Source organism: Dichomitus squalens (genome assembly GCF_000275845.1).
Source record: "Dichomitus squalens LYAD-421 SS1 unplaced genomic scaffold DICSQscaffold_13, whole genome shotgun sequence".
Taxonomy (NCBI): Eukaryota; Fungi; Basidiomycota; class Agaricomycetes; order Polyporales; family Polyporaceae; genus Dichomitus; species Dichomitus squalens.
In genome coordinates this window covers 316,710-333,298 of record NW_006766895.1, presented here as the reverse complement: position 1 = coordinate 333,298, position 16,589 = coordinate 316,710, and the positions used below count along the sequence as shown (strand labels likewise).

General features: G+C 58.7%; 4 protein-coding genes across 4 annotated transcripts; 2 read left to right on the top strand and 2 right to left on the bottom strand.

The window, feature by feature from the left end:
* Window positions 1–111: 111 nt before the first annotated feature.
* On the bottom strand, window positions 112–1,027 carry DICSQDRAFT_136451 (uncharacterized protein). Its single transcript, XM_007365596.1, has 2 exons — window positions 319–1,027; window positions 112–262 (listed from the first exon to the last, which is right to left on the bottom strand). Exon 1 carries the CDS (start codon window positions 782–784, stop codon window positions 578–580), a length of 207 nt encoding a protein of 68 aa, XP_007365658.1. The 5' UTR covers window positions 785–1,027; the 3' UTR covers window positions 112–262; window positions 319–577.
* A 2,951-nt stretch (window positions 1,028–3,978) lies between these two features.
* DICSQDRAFT_169977 (uncharacterized protein) lies at window positions 3,979–4,601 on the top strand (the record flags this gene model as incomplete). The annotated part of the gene is made up of 3 exons (XM_007365595.1): window positions 3,979–4,007; window positions 4,059–4,139; window positions 4,202–4,601. 3 exons carry the CDS (start codon window positions 3,979–3,981, stop codon window positions 4,599–4,601), a joined length of 510 nt encoding a protein of 169 aa, XP_007365657.1.
* A 3,648-nt stretch (window positions 4,602–8,249) lies between these two features.
* Window positions 8,250–10,539, top strand: DICSQDRAFT_60046 (S-adenosyl-L-methionine-dependent methyltransferase; the record flags this gene model as incomplete). The annotated part of the gene is made up of 9 exons (XM_007365594.1): window positions 8,250–8,786; window positions 8,887–9,016; window positions 9,069–9,192; window positions 9,251–9,308; window positions 9,377–9,602; window positions 9,665–9,813; window positions 9,876–10,057; window positions 10,117–10,342; window positions 10,408–10,539. Coding segments are annotated over 9 exons (1,764 nt in total), but the record flags the coding sequence as incomplete, so codon positions are not given.
* Window positions 10,540–12,401: 1,862 nt separating this feature from the next.
* On the bottom strand, window positions 12,402–14,372 carry DICSQDRAFT_180582 (uncharacterized protein; the record flags this gene model as incomplete). Its single annotated transcript, XM_007365593.1, has 1 exon — window positions 12,402–14,372. The coding sequence occupies one exon, from the start codon at window positions 14,370–14,372 to the stop codon at window positions 12,573–12,575; it is 1,800 nt and encodes a 599-aa protein (XP_007365655.1). The 3' UTR covers window positions 12,402–12,572.
* Window positions 14,373–16,589: the final 2,217 nt, after the last annotated feature.

Below are 16,589 nucleotides of genomic sequence, written 5' to 3'. Positions count from 1 at the left end.
ACGTTGTTCGAGGGCGCAACTGCATTCGAAGGGCCTTGGTTGTCAGAGGCTGGGAACTGGAAGGACATATACAGACTATGGTGCATTCTGAAACGGCAATTGGGACGGGCACGGATATGTGCACGAGGGAGGATATCAGCCAGCGAGTCCGGGTAACGTCCTCAGCTTCAGTATTGACGAGCAGAAAAATACCAGTGTCGCTCTGACGATGAACGGTGGATTATCCGTACGGGCTCTGGAGGACAATTTTGGGCACTCAGCCAGGTACGTTATGGACTCTTCTTACTCGCACTGTCACACTTCCATCATCCTGTTTGAAGGATCATGTCGGGACGAGTCGCTTCGACCTTTCTCAGGGCTTCCTCGTCTTTAGGGCGAAGCACTCCTGACTGAAGATATGACGGCGCTCCGTCGATACTCAGGCCCCCTCATCTCCACCGCTGTACAGTCGCGGTCGCCTCGTTACCACCCCAGTCCAGTTTCCTTCGCCGGCCGCCATCCAGGACCTCCAAGTTCATGCAGCTGCAGTGGCGTCGGTTGTGACGGACTCGCCTCGGGGCCACTTCGTTCCACACGGCTATCTGGACAGTACGCCTGAGAGAGGCAGCATACCGCTTTTCTCCACCAACTTCCCTCTGCTTGCATTCATTGGTTCCCGTGCGCCAGACAATGTCCTTATTGTCGATATTGCTACCGGAGAAACTCTCTGGAAGGTCTCGATCGGACCGGGCTCTCTGTGCAGCGGGTCACCGAGGGAGCCGCTTCCACGTTCAGGTAACCCCATCTCGTTGCACTTGGAGCTATCGAAGGAACCCCTTTGCGTATGTCAGTACAGCGCCATTCTCATCTATAGGCTTCCAAAACATTGTACATCCGAAGGCAGCCTCTTAGATAAGAAAATGGTAGAAGCACAAGCCGACATGCTTGTATTGCTGGACCGATATAGACAGACAGTCCGTCAGGCAGCTTCCTATCGGTGCATAATCCCTCTGGGCAGTACGCGCCGCGGCGCCACATCTTCATCCACTCCCCATCTTACCCTTCCGACGATCACAACCAAGAGGGCATGACGCGCTCGAGAGCACCTCAATTGACCCACCTCCGATGTATAGCCATATGCCTAATCTTTGGTTCCACGAGCCTGGCTTCGTATGTGGTACGTGCCGCTTGTTAGCTCTCTGAGCGAGGGATACATCGATGAGGGCTCACTGTGCGGTCAGCTCGGTTCTCTCCACCTCGCTGCTGCGACTTTCAACCTCGTCTATCTTGCGTGGGATTTTGCACGTGCGTAGAACCCTTCTCCGAATTCACCGAGCGCCCGTACATTCCAGACGAACGGATTCTAAACCTGTGCTGGGACACACAGTCTCGGAGGCTTGTGGTGCGCGTGGTACGTGGTGCACTCACATGAGCTCTGTCGACTTTCGCCGAACATCCACACCAGGGAACGTACAAGCGGTACGTAGGACGTCTTTGTCATGACGTCCAATCAATCGCGCCACGTCCTTCGCCAGACTATTGCAGGGCACGAGACGAGGCCGAGCATCATGCACGACGTGGCCGTGATGCGCCTGCGTGACTTCTCAAATCTCCGTACGGCGCGCTGGCAGGGCACTCTGTTCAATGGCTTGCAGGTGACGCGTATAACGTTGTGGCTGGTTTGGAACGTGGGATTGTTTGCCCAGGCTGTTGGCGAAAAGGGGCAGGATGCGAAGGGTTAGGTTTTAGGCAAAGGGAATGACAATGGTAAGTGTCTTTTGTCCGCGTTTGTTTGTGGAGAACGAGAGAGAAACTGATAGGTGATCGATTGTCCAGCGCAAGTGATGGGGTTTGGGACTCTCCGGGTCTGTAGGATAGCAGGTAAGGCGTGTCAATGGTACATGAACAGGCAATGCGAAGTGTACGTTTAGATCTTGCATTTCGGAGGGTCCTTTCTCCCCCTTAGAGCGTCAACCCTTGGGGAGTTCACTCTCTTCGCTGTAATAGGAAACACGGAAAGCATTCTTTTTCGCAAGTCAAAGACGAAACAAAATGTCTGATGTGGATCAGCAAAGCCTTTGTGCACTACGAGGGACCCAAGATCAACGCGCAAGGTGTTTGGGACAGAAAAGTCATTGGCATCCATTGATCTTTTTGCCACTCCGTGCGTAGTTCAATGGCACATCAATCGGCGCCACTGGACCAAACGGCTTTGATAGTAAGAAGGTATATATGGCCTGCGTGAAACGTAACCGGCTGTCAACGACCCACCTCCCTACCGACACTCGTTCACCAGTCTGACCCACCTAGGTTACTACTACGCTCCTTACGTCACGCTGAAGCCCTATGGTCCATGTTTCGTCATCGTTCAAATCCCATTGTTGCGTTCCTCTGAGACAGTCAACGGTGAGTCTTCTAGTACCTCCTCACACACTCGCCAGCATCCACTTCTCTGATTTTGATTTACCTCAGGCTGCACTGCGACTGGTCTCACTCGGTCGACCATCATCTTCTGGCTTCAATGCAGTCGGTGTTCGCATGTTGCGCCTTCTCGCATAGATACTGCACGCCTAGTAGGCCTGTTTGCGTCCCTATACTTCACCATATCTCAAGGGGCCCCTATGGCAGCCGTGCACCTCAACGGCATGGCAGCGGCGGGCTTGCGGCTTTGCTAGTTTTTTTCCTAATTCCCCGCCCCTTAATTTCTTCCATTACCATCGACATTCCTTACATTCCTTCTTCCGACCGTCCATCAGCGTCCCCGATCCTGGAGCCGGCCCTAGCGTGCATACCATCGACCCCTCGCGAGTAGTATGTGCTTGTTCTTCATACTACTTTCGTTTTATAACTCACCTCTCAGTGGCCTAGCTCATGGTGGATGTGCCAGGGAGTGATGTCGCCCAGATTGGCCTAGACGGGCTTTATGGTCAGGAGGTGCATAAGAAGGCACCCGCATTAGTCTTGTCTTTGCCGAAGAGGTAGGCTTGTTGAGATCTGTGATGACAACCAGGCTGAGATGGGTCGTACTGACCTTTCCAGCGGCACGATTCCCTCGTTCCAGACCTCCCAGCGCTCATTCCTGACCTACACAACACTACGCGCCAAGTAACGTCACTGGAGCTTTGGCGGCCTCTGGCTATAGGACCGCCCCATATTGGCCGATTCATTCGTGAGCAGTCTCGTCCAGCCGAAGGTATTATACCTCCGTAGCCCCCTCCCGCCCATACCACTGCCAACACACGCCCCGGGCCGCTTCCTTTTCCTCACAACGTCATGGCCCCCATACGCAATCATGCGGATGGCGTCTCGGACGGACCCTACATTGGTGGATTAGTGCTCTCCGACCGCGGAAAGGCCCCCTCAGTATGAGTACGTCATACCACTCTACGCGAAGCGCTTGCACGAACTGACAAACACCACGTCCCGTTTATAGTACTGGTGTGCATTATGCAATGAGTCTGTTGCCCGCCTAAGCGACTTTCCGCGCCACATGCTCAAACACTCTGGTACATGGTCAGTAACCGCTCAACTACTTCCCGCAATACCCACTGATGGCTTTCATAGCAAAGTGTTCTGCATGCTGTCCGGCTGTAGGCAAGTCGGCAGAGGCTTCAAGCAGGCACATAACCTGGTGCAACACCTGAAGACTGCACAGTAAGTACCATGTCGCGCCTTTCATGCCGGTCGTCATGCTCAATCACTGCTCTTACAGTGGTCGTGACAACAATTCAGGTGCCCACACGTCTAGATCAACCACGACGGCTCCTACGAGCCCTGTTCCATTGTCTACGGCGACGCTCCGAGCTTGCGCCATCGTCGCAGCGGGCCGCGTCCCCTTGAGAAAATGCGCAAGGGCAGAAAAAGACAACGGAATGCCCAGACGTAAGTGCTCCATGTTGACGTCCTCGTTCATGCACGCGTGTTGACATGCCCTCACCCGTACACAGCGAGCCGTCGGGTACGGGCGCAAGTAGACTCCCAGGAGTAGTAGACCAGGACATGTCTGATCTCACAATATCGTATGATGAGTGAGTGGTTGGCGACGCCGCTTGTATAGTTACTGATTTACCTATGCTTAGACACCATTTTGTCGGTTTCGGCTTTGAATGGGGACAGCCTGCCGCCGACGTCAATTGCGTCCCACAGGCCCCGGATACATTGTAAGTCAGCCTACTCGCAATTTCTCCAACCTGAATGCGCTAAGAAATGTTGAACCACCCAGTGATGGTTATAACCATCTCGACTACCCTTATCCCGCTGCAGATGAGGTGCCCTGTGTCCAGCCTTCGCCTTCGCCGCCAACAGAAGATGATCAAGCGGCTCCGTACCCTCCACACGTCGACGCGTTCCGGACGCGGTTCGACGCCCACTCGAACGTCGTCCGGATCGAGGTCCCTGTCACCTGCCCACGTCCGGGACTGCGGCGCGGTCGTGAGCCCAGAGGGGCTGCTAGACCACTTGCGAGACGTGCATTGTTCCGACACCAAGTGCACGACGAAGGTGCAGTGCGGCTGGAGTGGGTGTGCCTCGGTGATGACGCGGTCTGCGCTTCACCGGCACGTGCGGGACAACCACCTGCACTTCAAGAAGCTGCACTGTCCCTACTGTCATACGACGGCTAGGGACGATCACTACGAGCACGGGCATGGGCTCCCTGAGGACTGTCCCGAACGGGCCCCTTACGAGGCGGGGGACGAGGGGGTACGGGCATGGATCAGCTAGCACGGTGACTGCGCCACGACCCTCTCGGACGCTCGCTGCGAGGAGCGGCGTGTACTTCCTGCCCGCCGTCCTCACCGCACGTAGTTCAACGCTGAAGATGGAGAGGCCCGTATCCTAGCCCCCAAAGTCCTTGTACGTCCCTCTCTATGTTGACGGATTTCATGCAATGACGGTTTCAATCACTTACCCTGGCATATCTTCAGCCAGGCGGATGCAGTCGACCCATTGGCAAAATCCTCGTACATCCCTATTGCTATCGTTCGCAGCTCAAGACGCCAGCGCCCTGCATGCTCGAGCGGAACTACCGAGGCGCCAGCTGCACTGCTGCGCTCCGCACGCCGCCGAACACGCGTGCTCCGCAACAAAGTCCCTGCTGTACAGCAACGACCAGCTACGCAGAGAAGGGAAACGTGCACGGCGGCACGCCTAGGCGATCCTGGCGCTCGAGCCGCGCACTACACAGAACGCGGTCGCACTGCACACAACTCTCCCGGAAGCCGAAGCGTTCCTCCCCGCTCTGCTAGCTCTATATTACCTCCAAGAAGGGCGACTCGCCAGCCGCTCGTTAGGACGCCGCCCTCGTCTGCGCCACATCACCCTTGTCCGAGCACTGTCTGACTCCGACACCTTTCCCCACACGACTGGCTTCTCTCACGACACATCGGTCGCGGCACGACGAGACTTTCCTAAACAACCTGGCACTCTATTCCACCACCCACAGCCCACGCCTAGAGAGGCGTCGGACTGGCGCCATGCGGAGCGGAAAGAGCTTTCAGCGGGCCGGCTTCCCCCTGCGGAGATTGCCTATCCCTTGTCTTCTGTTCTCCAAGACCGGACCTACTCCGCTTGAGACCGTACCAAACTCGTGGAGAAGGGAGCAACATCCAGGCCCAGCTGCGAGAGCCCTGTCTACGAACTCGCAGTTACCCCCCTTACAGTGCTCGGACGCGGCCTGGCTCCAATCCCGCCCCAACACCCAGAACTACAGATCGACGGCCACGGTCCGTCCGGGATCGGACCGGCATGGACGGCCGACTCGAAAGGCCTTTTATGGTGCTCCGACTCTCCGACTCCCCTCAGAGCCCCTCACCTTCTACAAATCGAATTCCGTGCTCAGTGCTCACCTGTGGGAGCGACCCGGCCTACGCCACCGTACTCGCCTGTGGGAGCGAACCGATCCCTGACACCGACGTTCCCAAACCGCGAATTCATACGATTACAGAAAAAGGACACATTCTGCGCCGTGGAATCCCCGTCTCGTCTCCAGGCGGGCATTCTCGGCGCACCTTGATGCACCTGGGGGAACTCCCACCTCGTCTTCGGGTGGGGCTTGAGTTGCCATTGTCCACAACGCCGCTTTCGTGTCTCTGGGTCGCGCGCTGCGACGTGGATGGGTACTGCTCTGCGGAGTTGGCATCCGCGGAACCTAGGTCCTGGAGTTGGTCCATGGTCTCCGTGGCGCTGCAGCAGAGCCTCGCGTTGGTGTTCTTCGCCTTGACGTCGCCGCGACAACACGCTCAGCCATTAAGGGCCCCGTCGTGGGTCGTGTGTTCTCAAGGACGCCGGGGAAGCAAACGCGTAGCCAAGTCTATGTGGCGACGGCGTCAGATTCATGCCCGTACTCGTATATATCGAGACGCCGTTCAGAGGTCCGTCTCCAAGGACCCACGGCATCTACGATCTTAGGAATGTCAGGCACGCACCCAGCTCAAATGCTTACAGCAAAACACAACCCCGCGCAGGGCGGGGGCGATGGCGCCCGTCGGTCTAGCCGAAGACTCCCTCCCGATGATGTCGCCGGTCGACGGTGCTTATCTAGAACGAAGCGCATAATATTCGTGGGCTCCCGACGCAGGTTCGTTCTCTACTAACGGGACAACCACTTATCCCGCCTTCCATAATAACCCATCCGACTATGCCCCACGTACACCATCCTGCAGCACCTGACCATTCCGGCGGTGCAGGCCTCGCTCACTCTTGCGTCTAGCAGGAGTGCGAAGATCGGCCGAGCACTCCACCTATCACTCCGGACCCCATAGCATCGAACCGAAGTTCACCGTAGTCATTCGCGGAGACGTTCAAGGCGGAGGATCCTACGTGAGCTGAGCTCGGAGCTACGGTATGTATACAAGGTGCCATTCGAGCCTTTGCAAGACCCATTCCCAACGTCGACCACGCCCTCTCATTCTGCGCTTGTGACCGCAGTGTTTTGATGCCTCCGTTGCGATTTCTATCCTCTACAAGCGTCCCACATCTTTAAACCTTACACGGTCCCAAGCGCATATAAAATCGTACGTTGGAGACGTCGCTTACACCATGTGCTGGTTGCTGACGGAGCTCTGCCGTCGCTAGCGACATGAGTGTCTTCAGACTCTGCGGTGTCACGCTAAAGTCGGTCAGCGAGAAAGAGATATCCCGTGGTCTCTTTCGCGCAAACCTTGAACGACGTGGCACATTTTGCGTTGACCTCGAAGTGCGCGACAGAGCCGGGATACATATGCGATCCTTTGCGCCGTTTCAGGCACTGGAGCCATCCTCGTCTTCGCAACTATCCTCGTCATCCATCTGGAGTACACGGAGCAGTGGGGAGATTAACACCGCTGGGGGGCGATGTGTGCGTCGGACATGTTCACCCCGAATGCGTAGAGCTGACGTCGGTTTCGCAGACGGTGTTGTAGGAGTAGCGGTTGGCAGGAAGTTGGAGAGAGCGGCACGAAGGAGGAAGGGAACGTGGCTCGTCGGTGGACTTGATCTAGGTGTCTCCGGCGGCGAACGATAGGCAGCCGAAATTCCTCGGCTTTAGCAGAGTGGAGTAGTACCCATTAAACTACGGACGGTGCGGCTCAGTCTGAATTTTATGTAATGCATTAGACGTCGACGTCGAGAGCTTCCAAAGAGAAGGAAAATGGCCGAAGGGCCGCCTGCTCACGGGCGTGCTTCGCGTTCTAGAAGGTGGGCCCGGCGTTGAGATGTCACCAGCATGGTTCTTTGCGTAGGACCCGGGATCCGAGTCTAGGACTTAGGCTGGCAGCAGCAGGAAGACGTAGCATTTGCGGTGGAGGAGAAGTGGGAGTCGCAAGGGAGTCGGAAGATAAGAGGCCGGAGTACTGATGGATCTGTAAACGCAGTATATGAATGCGGATGACGGCAGAGGCAGGCAGGGACGGTGGCAGCGGCGAGCTGGTGGGGAGGATCAGCGCTTCGGACGCGAGCAGGGAACGACTGGAGCGCTGGGCGAGATGGCGCGCGTGACCGACGAGGAGACGATCGTGACAGCTTGCGTTCCTCCTGCCCGTTTGGGAGAAGAAGAACGCGAGGGCGAGTCTGGCTGACGTCCGAGAGCGTGTTCTGTACTCGTTCGTTAAATATCATCCGCCAACATAGCTCCATGTCATCCCACACGCTTCCTCCCCCTCCCCCGGCTCCGACATCCCCCTGGCCATCTTTCTCGCCTTCTTCCTCACCCCGTACAGCGAGCTCGACCTCCGGCTCAGCGACGACCGCCCTCAACACCTCCTCCTCCTCCTCCACGCCCTCGGTACCGAGCCATGACGTTCACCGCCCTTCGTGCTCTGCATACTTTGATCGGCGAGGCGCTGGACGACATCGAGCGCATCTACCGCGACGCCTCCCATGCCGACTCCCCCACGCCCACCACGCCCTACACCGTCCTTACAGGCCTATCGCCCTACACGCCCTACCTCCGCAGAGGCTCTCGCGACGAAGATGCATTAGCAGCCAGCTCACCGGACGAGGAGCTGTCCGTGTCCGCCGCCCGCTCCCCCAAGACCCCTCTCCAGGGCCGTCAAGCGCGCCAAGGCTCCATCGGGGGCATCCCCTTCCCGCCCTCGACCGCGAGCACTAGCGCGGGCTCGGCAGAGGGCACGGTCCAGCAGCTCGACTTTCCCGGGCTCGACGCGGCCTACTATCCCACAGAGACGCACGAGCCCGAGGTGGACACCGCGGAGAGCCTCGCATCACACCCGGACGTCATCGCGGCCACGAACCGGATAGTGGCCGCCTGCGGCCAGATCAGCGCGACCGTCCACCGGCCCTTCCTTACCCTTTGCGACGCCGCCATGGGGGTGCGTGCTTCTCCCTCTGCGCTGCATCGCGCTAGCTCAATCGGGCAACAACTGATTGGCTTTGCGCCTGATTCGGGTTTGGCCCCCGCGGCGTTCACAGTACCATCTTCCGGCGTGCTTGAGGTTCCTGGAAGCGAGCCATACGGTCGAGATCCTGCGCGCCGCCGGCCCGCATGGTATGCACGTCCGCGAACTCAGTCGGCGCGTCAACGTCGACGAGGGGAAGCTCAGTAAGCCTGACTTCGTTCATCTTGTGGACCGGAGCTGACTCCATATCATCAGGCCATATTCTGCGTTTGCTCGCTACACACCACATCACTCGCGAGGTCCGGCCGAACGTGTTCGCGAACAACCGTATATCAGCCATTGTGGATTCTGGAAAGTCGTGGGAGGAGCTCCGGAAAGCGTATGCTTATCCTCTCCTTCTCTTCGCATCCCGACACTGATCAGCGGCGCGGACACAGCCCACAGGACAAGTACGAGGCGACGAACGGCATCGCCGCGTTCGTCAGCCTATGGCACGTACTCTGCTATCACGCTCCTACCACGCGCCCCCAGCTGACGTCCTCTGATTTTACAGCACGGACGAGCTGTTCAAGTCTGCAGCGTACCTCGCGGACTGCTACCTCCCGTCACTCTCGGGCAAGGCCGCCGAAGATGCTCCGCCTATGCACGCACCTTTTAACGTGGCGTTTGACACCAACACGCCGTACTTTGAATGGCTCGAGCGGCCAGGGAACGAGGTGCGCCTGAAGCGATTCGGACCCGCCATGACGGGCACGGCCGCTTGGGAGATCCCGGGCGCTGTCACCGTTGGTGTGTGCTCCCTTTGGGGTACTGCTCGATCAGTCGTTGACGGACGGCGTGGTTGACTGCAGCTTTCCCGTGGCAGGAACTGCCGGACGATTCGCTCGTAGTGGACGTGGGCGGAGGCATCGGCTCCACGGCGATGCTGCTCGCGCATACGTTCCCACACCTCAGGTTCGTCATCCAGGACAGGCCCCAGGTGGCGGAGCAGGGCATCGCGGTGCGTGCATCTGTACTGATTGGCTTTCTCGCGAGATGCTCACATGACGAATGCGACTGCAGGCATGGCGCGAACGCTGTCCGGAGATGCTCGACTCCGGACGGGCGATGTTTCTGGGGCACGACTTCTTCTTGCCCCAGCCACCGCTCGTCCTTCCAGGCTCTGCGTCGCAGGAGCCGGGAACGCCCGCCGTGTACGTTCTGAGGGTCGTCACGCACGACTGGCCCGATACGTTTGTGGTCAAGTACGTACAACCGTTTGGTTCCGCGTTATAGTGACTGGGTACTCACTGGATCCCCACAGGATCCTCTTGAATTTGCGGAAAGCTGCTGGACCAAATACGAAGCTGCTCATCGCCGACCACATCCTCTCGCACGCGTGTGTCGACGAGCACGAAGACCTGGCCGCGAGCGGACCTGGCGGACAGCTACCCGTCTCTGGGATGGTGCGCTCCTTGGCACCCGAGGGCTCTCCGCTTCTCCCGAACCTCGGCAAGGCGAACGCAAACGCGTATTGGCTGGACCTGACGGTACGCATCGCATCTGAACAACGAAGCGAAGCTGACGGGTGATCATATGCACATGCGTCTGGCAGATGCGAGTAACGTTCAACGCGCAGGAACGCACGCTGCGCGAGATGGCGGCGCTCACGGCGATGGCGGGCTGGCAGATCGTCGCCGTCGCGCACGGCGAGGAGAGCCTCTTTGGCCACATCACCGCGGTGCCCGCCGCGATCCCGGAGGGGTCGCTCGGGCTGCTCGACCGGCCTGCGCCGGCGAGCGTGGCACAGTCCCTAGGTACGTGTGCCCCCCTCCTCCAACGCATCTTGCCCGCGAGGGTCGCCGACGCTTGGGACACAGGGCAAGGCGCGAGCCGCGCGCGGTCCGCGTCGACGAAGAGCTCGCCGGAGAGCGTGCGCATGGACAGCACGTTTGGGACGCAGACCGCGCTCCCGAGCGACGAGGCGATTCGGAAGCCGGCGCGCAAGACAAGGCGCTCGCTCCTCCCGTGGCTGCGGGGCAAGCCTGCCCCCCCGGATCCGGCGAAGGCTGCCGCTGCTGCTGGGGGGAGGGAGCAGACGCAGGTCACCCCGGAGAATCAGACGAAGGTGCAGGCGGACCCTGGGGGGAAGTCGGGGAAGGGCAGGAGGCCGAAGCTGTCGATCCTGACTTCTCCGTCTGCAAGCTTCCAAGACAGAGACAGGGAGAGGGAGAGGTCCGGCGGGAGCGGGGGCCGGAAGCCTCAGCAGCAGCAGCAGCAGCAGCAGCACACGCGGACGGGCTCGGTCGTGCGGATGCTGTCGCACGCGAGCAGGAGCGTCGTCAACCTCGGCCTCCAGGAGGGCGAGTCGACGGGCGCGGTGCGGTTCCGCGACGACCAGTCCATACCCCCGCTTCCCGCTCGGCGCTCGCCTCAGGGGCAGGGGCAAGGTGGAGGCGAGGTGCCCCCCGTGCCTCCCATCCCGCCCGTGCCCGCGCTGTTGCCGGCGTTCGACGAGCCGAGGGTGAAGCCGATGCCGAGTAGGACGTCGTTGAGGAAGAAGGCGAGCCAGGTGTTCGAGCTCAGCAAGGCGTCGATCGCGAACCTCCGCGCCGCGGCGCTTGGCGGGGGTGGGGAGAGGGACAAGGACCGCGGAGGGGGTCTCGCGGCCATAGAGGGGAGCCCGGCGGGCGCTACCGAGTCGACGGCGCGGCTGCCGCTGTCTGGAGGGCTGGGAGACCGGGATACGATCGCTGCGGATGGGATACTGCAGAAGGAGAAGGAGGCGAGGAGCGGGCGGCCGCGCGCGGAGTCGAGGGCGCGCTTCGGCCAGCTTGCGGGCTTGGGGAGCGTGCCGGTGACGGCGGAGGGGCGCGAGCGGCGGGAGGAGCGGCGGGTGAAGCTCAGGCGGCCGGGGTCGAGCAATGTGTGAGGCGCACTGAGGAGCTGGATGAATCGGGCTTGGGATACCTCGAGAGGGGGAGGAGGAAGTCGTGAATGTGATTGTGGGTGTTGCTGTACCAGTGTAACTATCGTCGCTCGTTGCTGTCGTGTACTCTACTTCGAATTTGCTTCCGCTCGCTACGCTTTCGTGTACGTATGTAGATGCGTTCAGGTGCTTTGCAGGTCGATGCGTCGCTCTTTGCAGTCCGGTTTGTAGTACTAGTACTTATTACTATCAGTATGTTTGATAACCTCATCCGGAGGCTCAAGAAGCTGGAACCGTCACTGCTCACCGGGAGATGTGCTGTGGCTAAGTTCCAGTCGCATACCGCCGATGCGGCGGTGCCAGCTGTATACGCGAGCCACTGGAACGGCATCGACGATTTGGGGCCGTCGACATACGCGGTTGCATGCACTCATCGCTCGCAATTCGAGTCAGCGTTTGGATCTAGCTGAGAGTGGGCAGGATCTCATTCATTAGGCGCGTGCGGCGTGAGCGCCTCATGTTACTGCCGTAGCTCGCGCTCTCAGGAGGGCGCCGCCGGCAATCGTGTTCCCGATGCCCTGAGGGCACGCTCGAGCCAACTGTGGAGAGTAGCATACGTTCATAGAGTGGTCATACGTAAGGTTACAGATACAGGAAAGCATACAGTGACAGTGGGGGATAGTGGATGTACAGCATAGGGGCTAGAGCACTTGGGGGCGAGGGCGTCCAATGGCATATACTAGTGAGTAGTAGGGGAGGGTAGCATAGTTTGGAGCAGATAATGTGATAGGTGGCAGTGGTGTATCAGGATAGTCGTTCGTGCTTTCCGCGGTCGGTGAACACGCCGAGAATCAGTCGTAATCGTCCGGATCGCTCATGTCCATGTCCATGTCCATGGCCTCGTCCTCGTCATCACCCGTGCCCGGGACGTACTCATCATCCGAGTCTGCCATCCGAGACGTGCCAACGGCGCTCTCCGTGGGATGGAGCACCGAAGGAGCCTGCGCGCGAGACACCTTCCTAACGGAGCCCTTCGCGCGCGCGACCTTGGCCGACTTCTTCATCCGCCCGATCCAGTCCACTCTCACACGCTTCCGCGCGCTCTCCGCGAGCTCGTCGTGCGCACGGTCGCAATGCCGCAGCGCCGCGTCCGGCCGGCTGAACACCCGCCCGCACCCTGGGATCGGGCAGACGTGCGCCCCGCCGCCGGGCATGTGCACCTGCAGGACGTGCCGCTTGAACGTCTGCCAGCTCCCGAACGTCGTCTTCTGCGTGCGCGAGGCCTTCGCGGCGAGCGCGGCGGGGTCCGAGCAGTCGCGGTGCGGGCAGAGCGCCTTGTGCTTCCACTTGCTCTCGTACAGCTCGTGCGCGTGCATGTAGTGCGGTTCCCAGCTGACGGGGGTGACCTTGTCTTGGCAGTTGTTGATGCCGCATACGAGCTCTGAGGACGTGGGGGCGTCATCGCGTGCGGCGGGGCTGGGAGTTCTGGGGGCGGCGGAGGACGATGGGGTGAGGCTGGACGAAGCTGCTGGGGTGAGCGGGGGTGGCGTCTGTTCGTTGCGTTGACCGTTCTGCGTCGTTTGCTTCGGTACATCACCAGGCGACGGGGCACACGAAGTTATGGGGGGAGGCGGTGATCTGGGGATAGCCGTGGGCGAAGGGGCAGGCGGCGGTGGCGGCGGTGGAGGTGGCGGGGTGGCGAAGCCACTTTGGAGAGTGCTGCAGCCTGACACAGAAGAGCGAGCGATAGAAGTATGCTTGCGCGGGTCGACCGTGCGGCGTTTTTTGTCTTGCAGCTTCTTAATCATACGCGGGGAGAGTGAAGGCAGTACACCGGGTGCGTGGTGCGTGCCGGGAGCTGCTGGAGCTTGAGGTTGTGTAGGGCGGGATAGAGGGCGTCCAGCAGGTGATATTGGGGCAGCGCGGGTAGCGAAACTTAGAGAGGGGTGCATAGTGGCCGGCGGCACGGCAGATTGGCTGTTCGCAGGGGGAGCCCAAGGAGAAGTGAGACGGGCCGTGGGCGGGGGAGGGCCGACGGAGCCGTCGCGGACTCGAACAGACTGTAGCTCGCCGTTGCTGCTCTGAGGAGGAGAAGGAGCCTCAGGAAGAGAGGGAACCTCAATTGTAGGAGCCGAAGCAGAGCCAGGCGGAGATGGTACCGAAGCCTCGTGTGCTTGCACGAAGAGGGTGCCATGGGTACATCTCCAGAGGACAAGCATAGGAGTATCCTGCACGTCGTCAGTGGAGGCTTGTCGAGCGATAGTGCTCAAGGGTCCATGGGCAGTGTCAGGTCGGGGATGATGCAGGACGTGAGGGTACACCGGAGACAGTCCGCCAACCACGAAAGGTTTGACTCCCGCCATGACGCCGTCAACAACGAATTGTCCATCCCGGTAATGGATGGTCGCCTCTGCACAATGCCAGACCTCAAGGTAAGTGTCATCAGGCATGACGTCTGCGGGGTTGATGGTCATTTGGCAGAACTCCGGTGGTACGTTGTACATATGTGCCATCCCGTTGATTGCACTGCCAGACGGTTCAATCGTGCGGAAAGCGTTGAGAGAGCGTGGGCGTGGAACAATAAAGGGGAACTCTGTCATGGGGGCTGCGAGCCAGTAGAGAGCCTGAATGGAACTCTCCGGGGCAGTCATGATAGCAAAAGCTAGGAGGGAAACCACGCTGGGGTATGTTGTGAGGAAGGTTACGGAAGGGAAAGGGAGGTGGCAGGATCGTTTATATAGGGCCATTGTGGTTAGGACGCATTGCGCAGGTTTAAGCGTCTGACAAAGACGAACCTCCACCTGTGGTCTCACCTTGAGGTTTGTCCGACAGCTGTCACGCCTCTCAACGGAAAATAGGAGAGGCATAATCCTCAAGCACGCAGCTTTGGCTATGCTTGGGCCGGAGCACGAGTTTGCATATTCCGGCGCTCGGGCGCTCGTCGTGAGATGGAGCTAAGAGTGGCTCGCTGAATTTTCAGAGTGAGTGGCGATTAGTTCAAGGAGGTCTCGAATCAGCAATAAGCAATGGGTGTCCATGAATCATGACGCTCATGGCGTCAGAGAGAATCTGACAACAGAAGTGACCGTCAGCACGAGCAGAACTGCGTTTGAACGTGTATATCTGTCAGTGCCTCCCATATCACAGTCATGGATACTCACCTCTGTGCCATACATCCATGGTGTAGAATTGCCGGTTACGCTGTCCTGAACGCTGGCTGGTCATCCGCCGCGCCTGGCTCGAGATTGTCAGAGTGGTGACATGATTTACCAGAAGTAATCGTCAGTGGCGCTCTTCTCTCGCCATCGTCATTCTTGTCATCTAGGCTGGTTCACAGCGCAGCGGGTATGGTCTGTTACGGCTCGATGAGTACTTAGGCCTTGCAACACCTGACATAGGGCATGGATTTCAGTTCGACAGTCAGTTGGACGGACACAAGTAACGCGGACAACCAAATTAACCTATTCCATTACCACTTCGGTAGGAAATAGAGAATGAGGGAAGAGATGATCAATAAGACTTACGCAGTGGACGTTGAATACGACGAGTCTCGGCATGCGTCAGTGGACGGTTGCCCCAACATAATACATTCCCACGGGTTTCGATGCGGCAATTCAGCAACCCAGAGCGCCTACGCGCGCAGCTTGAAGCCACCTTGTCTGCCTGTCTCACAGTTGCTATCCTCGAGCATCCGGAACGAGCTGAACGGGAAACTATAAATTATATTGTAGCTGATACTAGCCGGGTAAGTGTAATCCATCGTCGACGGAGTGCGTTGGCGGGGCTGCAACGACTCTGCGCTCGCGCTTCGACATATATTAGGGGTAGTCAAAGATGGCGGTTCGGAGGACGGTTCGTCGAGCGATTCTGCAACGATTCCGTCGAATGGAATTGTCCTGGATTCGTGTGGGCACTTTGACCACCCCACGTTTCTACGGGTCGATTCCAGGGTAAATTCTTGAGTCGGTCAGGCCTTCGGGCGTCTGTGATATCAAAATCAGTGTAGTAGTCCATGCATCCTCGCGCGACGGTTTCTCTCCGTGTGCCGCGTTGCTCTCCCCCCCTACTATGCTTCGTTAAGCTCTTGGGACCTCAGAGAAAATCTATCCATCTCATCAAACAGATACACGGCGCACTTGATTCCCGGTCTTCGTGCCAGAGCCAGCAGAAGGTTGCCAAGTGAGACGGCCAGACTTTCTGACAGTAGGGTTTTCGGTCTGATTGGACATTTGAAGGTGGAGGGAATCTGTAGACCAGCAATTCTGATAAAAGTAGAGAAGCGGCAAGCTTGCAGTAGGGCCATGGTCGCTCGTAAGACGTGCTAAGACAAACCCCAGTACAATTTCGACATATAACCTATTTTAAAAGGGCTTATCCGAGGTCGGGCTGAGGGAATCGAGTGCAGAGAATCGCGATTTGGGTGTGCGGTGCTCCTCCAGACTGGCACCGGCGATTCGACGCGATTCTGGCAGAATCGCGGATTCCCCCCTTCTCGAATCGTCTCCCGAATCGTTCCCTCGAATCGTCCACCGAACCGCCATCTTTGACTACCCCTATTAATAGCAAACACACACGCTACGGCCGGACTTATGACGGCCGCTGTACCACAGACGAAACCAAATAAGGACTGTACTAGGATGTTTAGGCCTTTTACGAATTATGCCGTATAACGTCCGTGGGCGCGACTGTTTGTGGTAGTCCATCCGTGCTCTTACTAAAGGCAAGCCGGATATGTAAGCAAGACAATATGCGCAGAAACTACGTTACACACCATGGAGAAGCGAGGCATTCTAAAAGTCCTTCTACTGCCCGAGGAAGGTCGAGATCGGCTAGCGCCGCATACTGTGGTGGAATCAACTCCTTGTCTA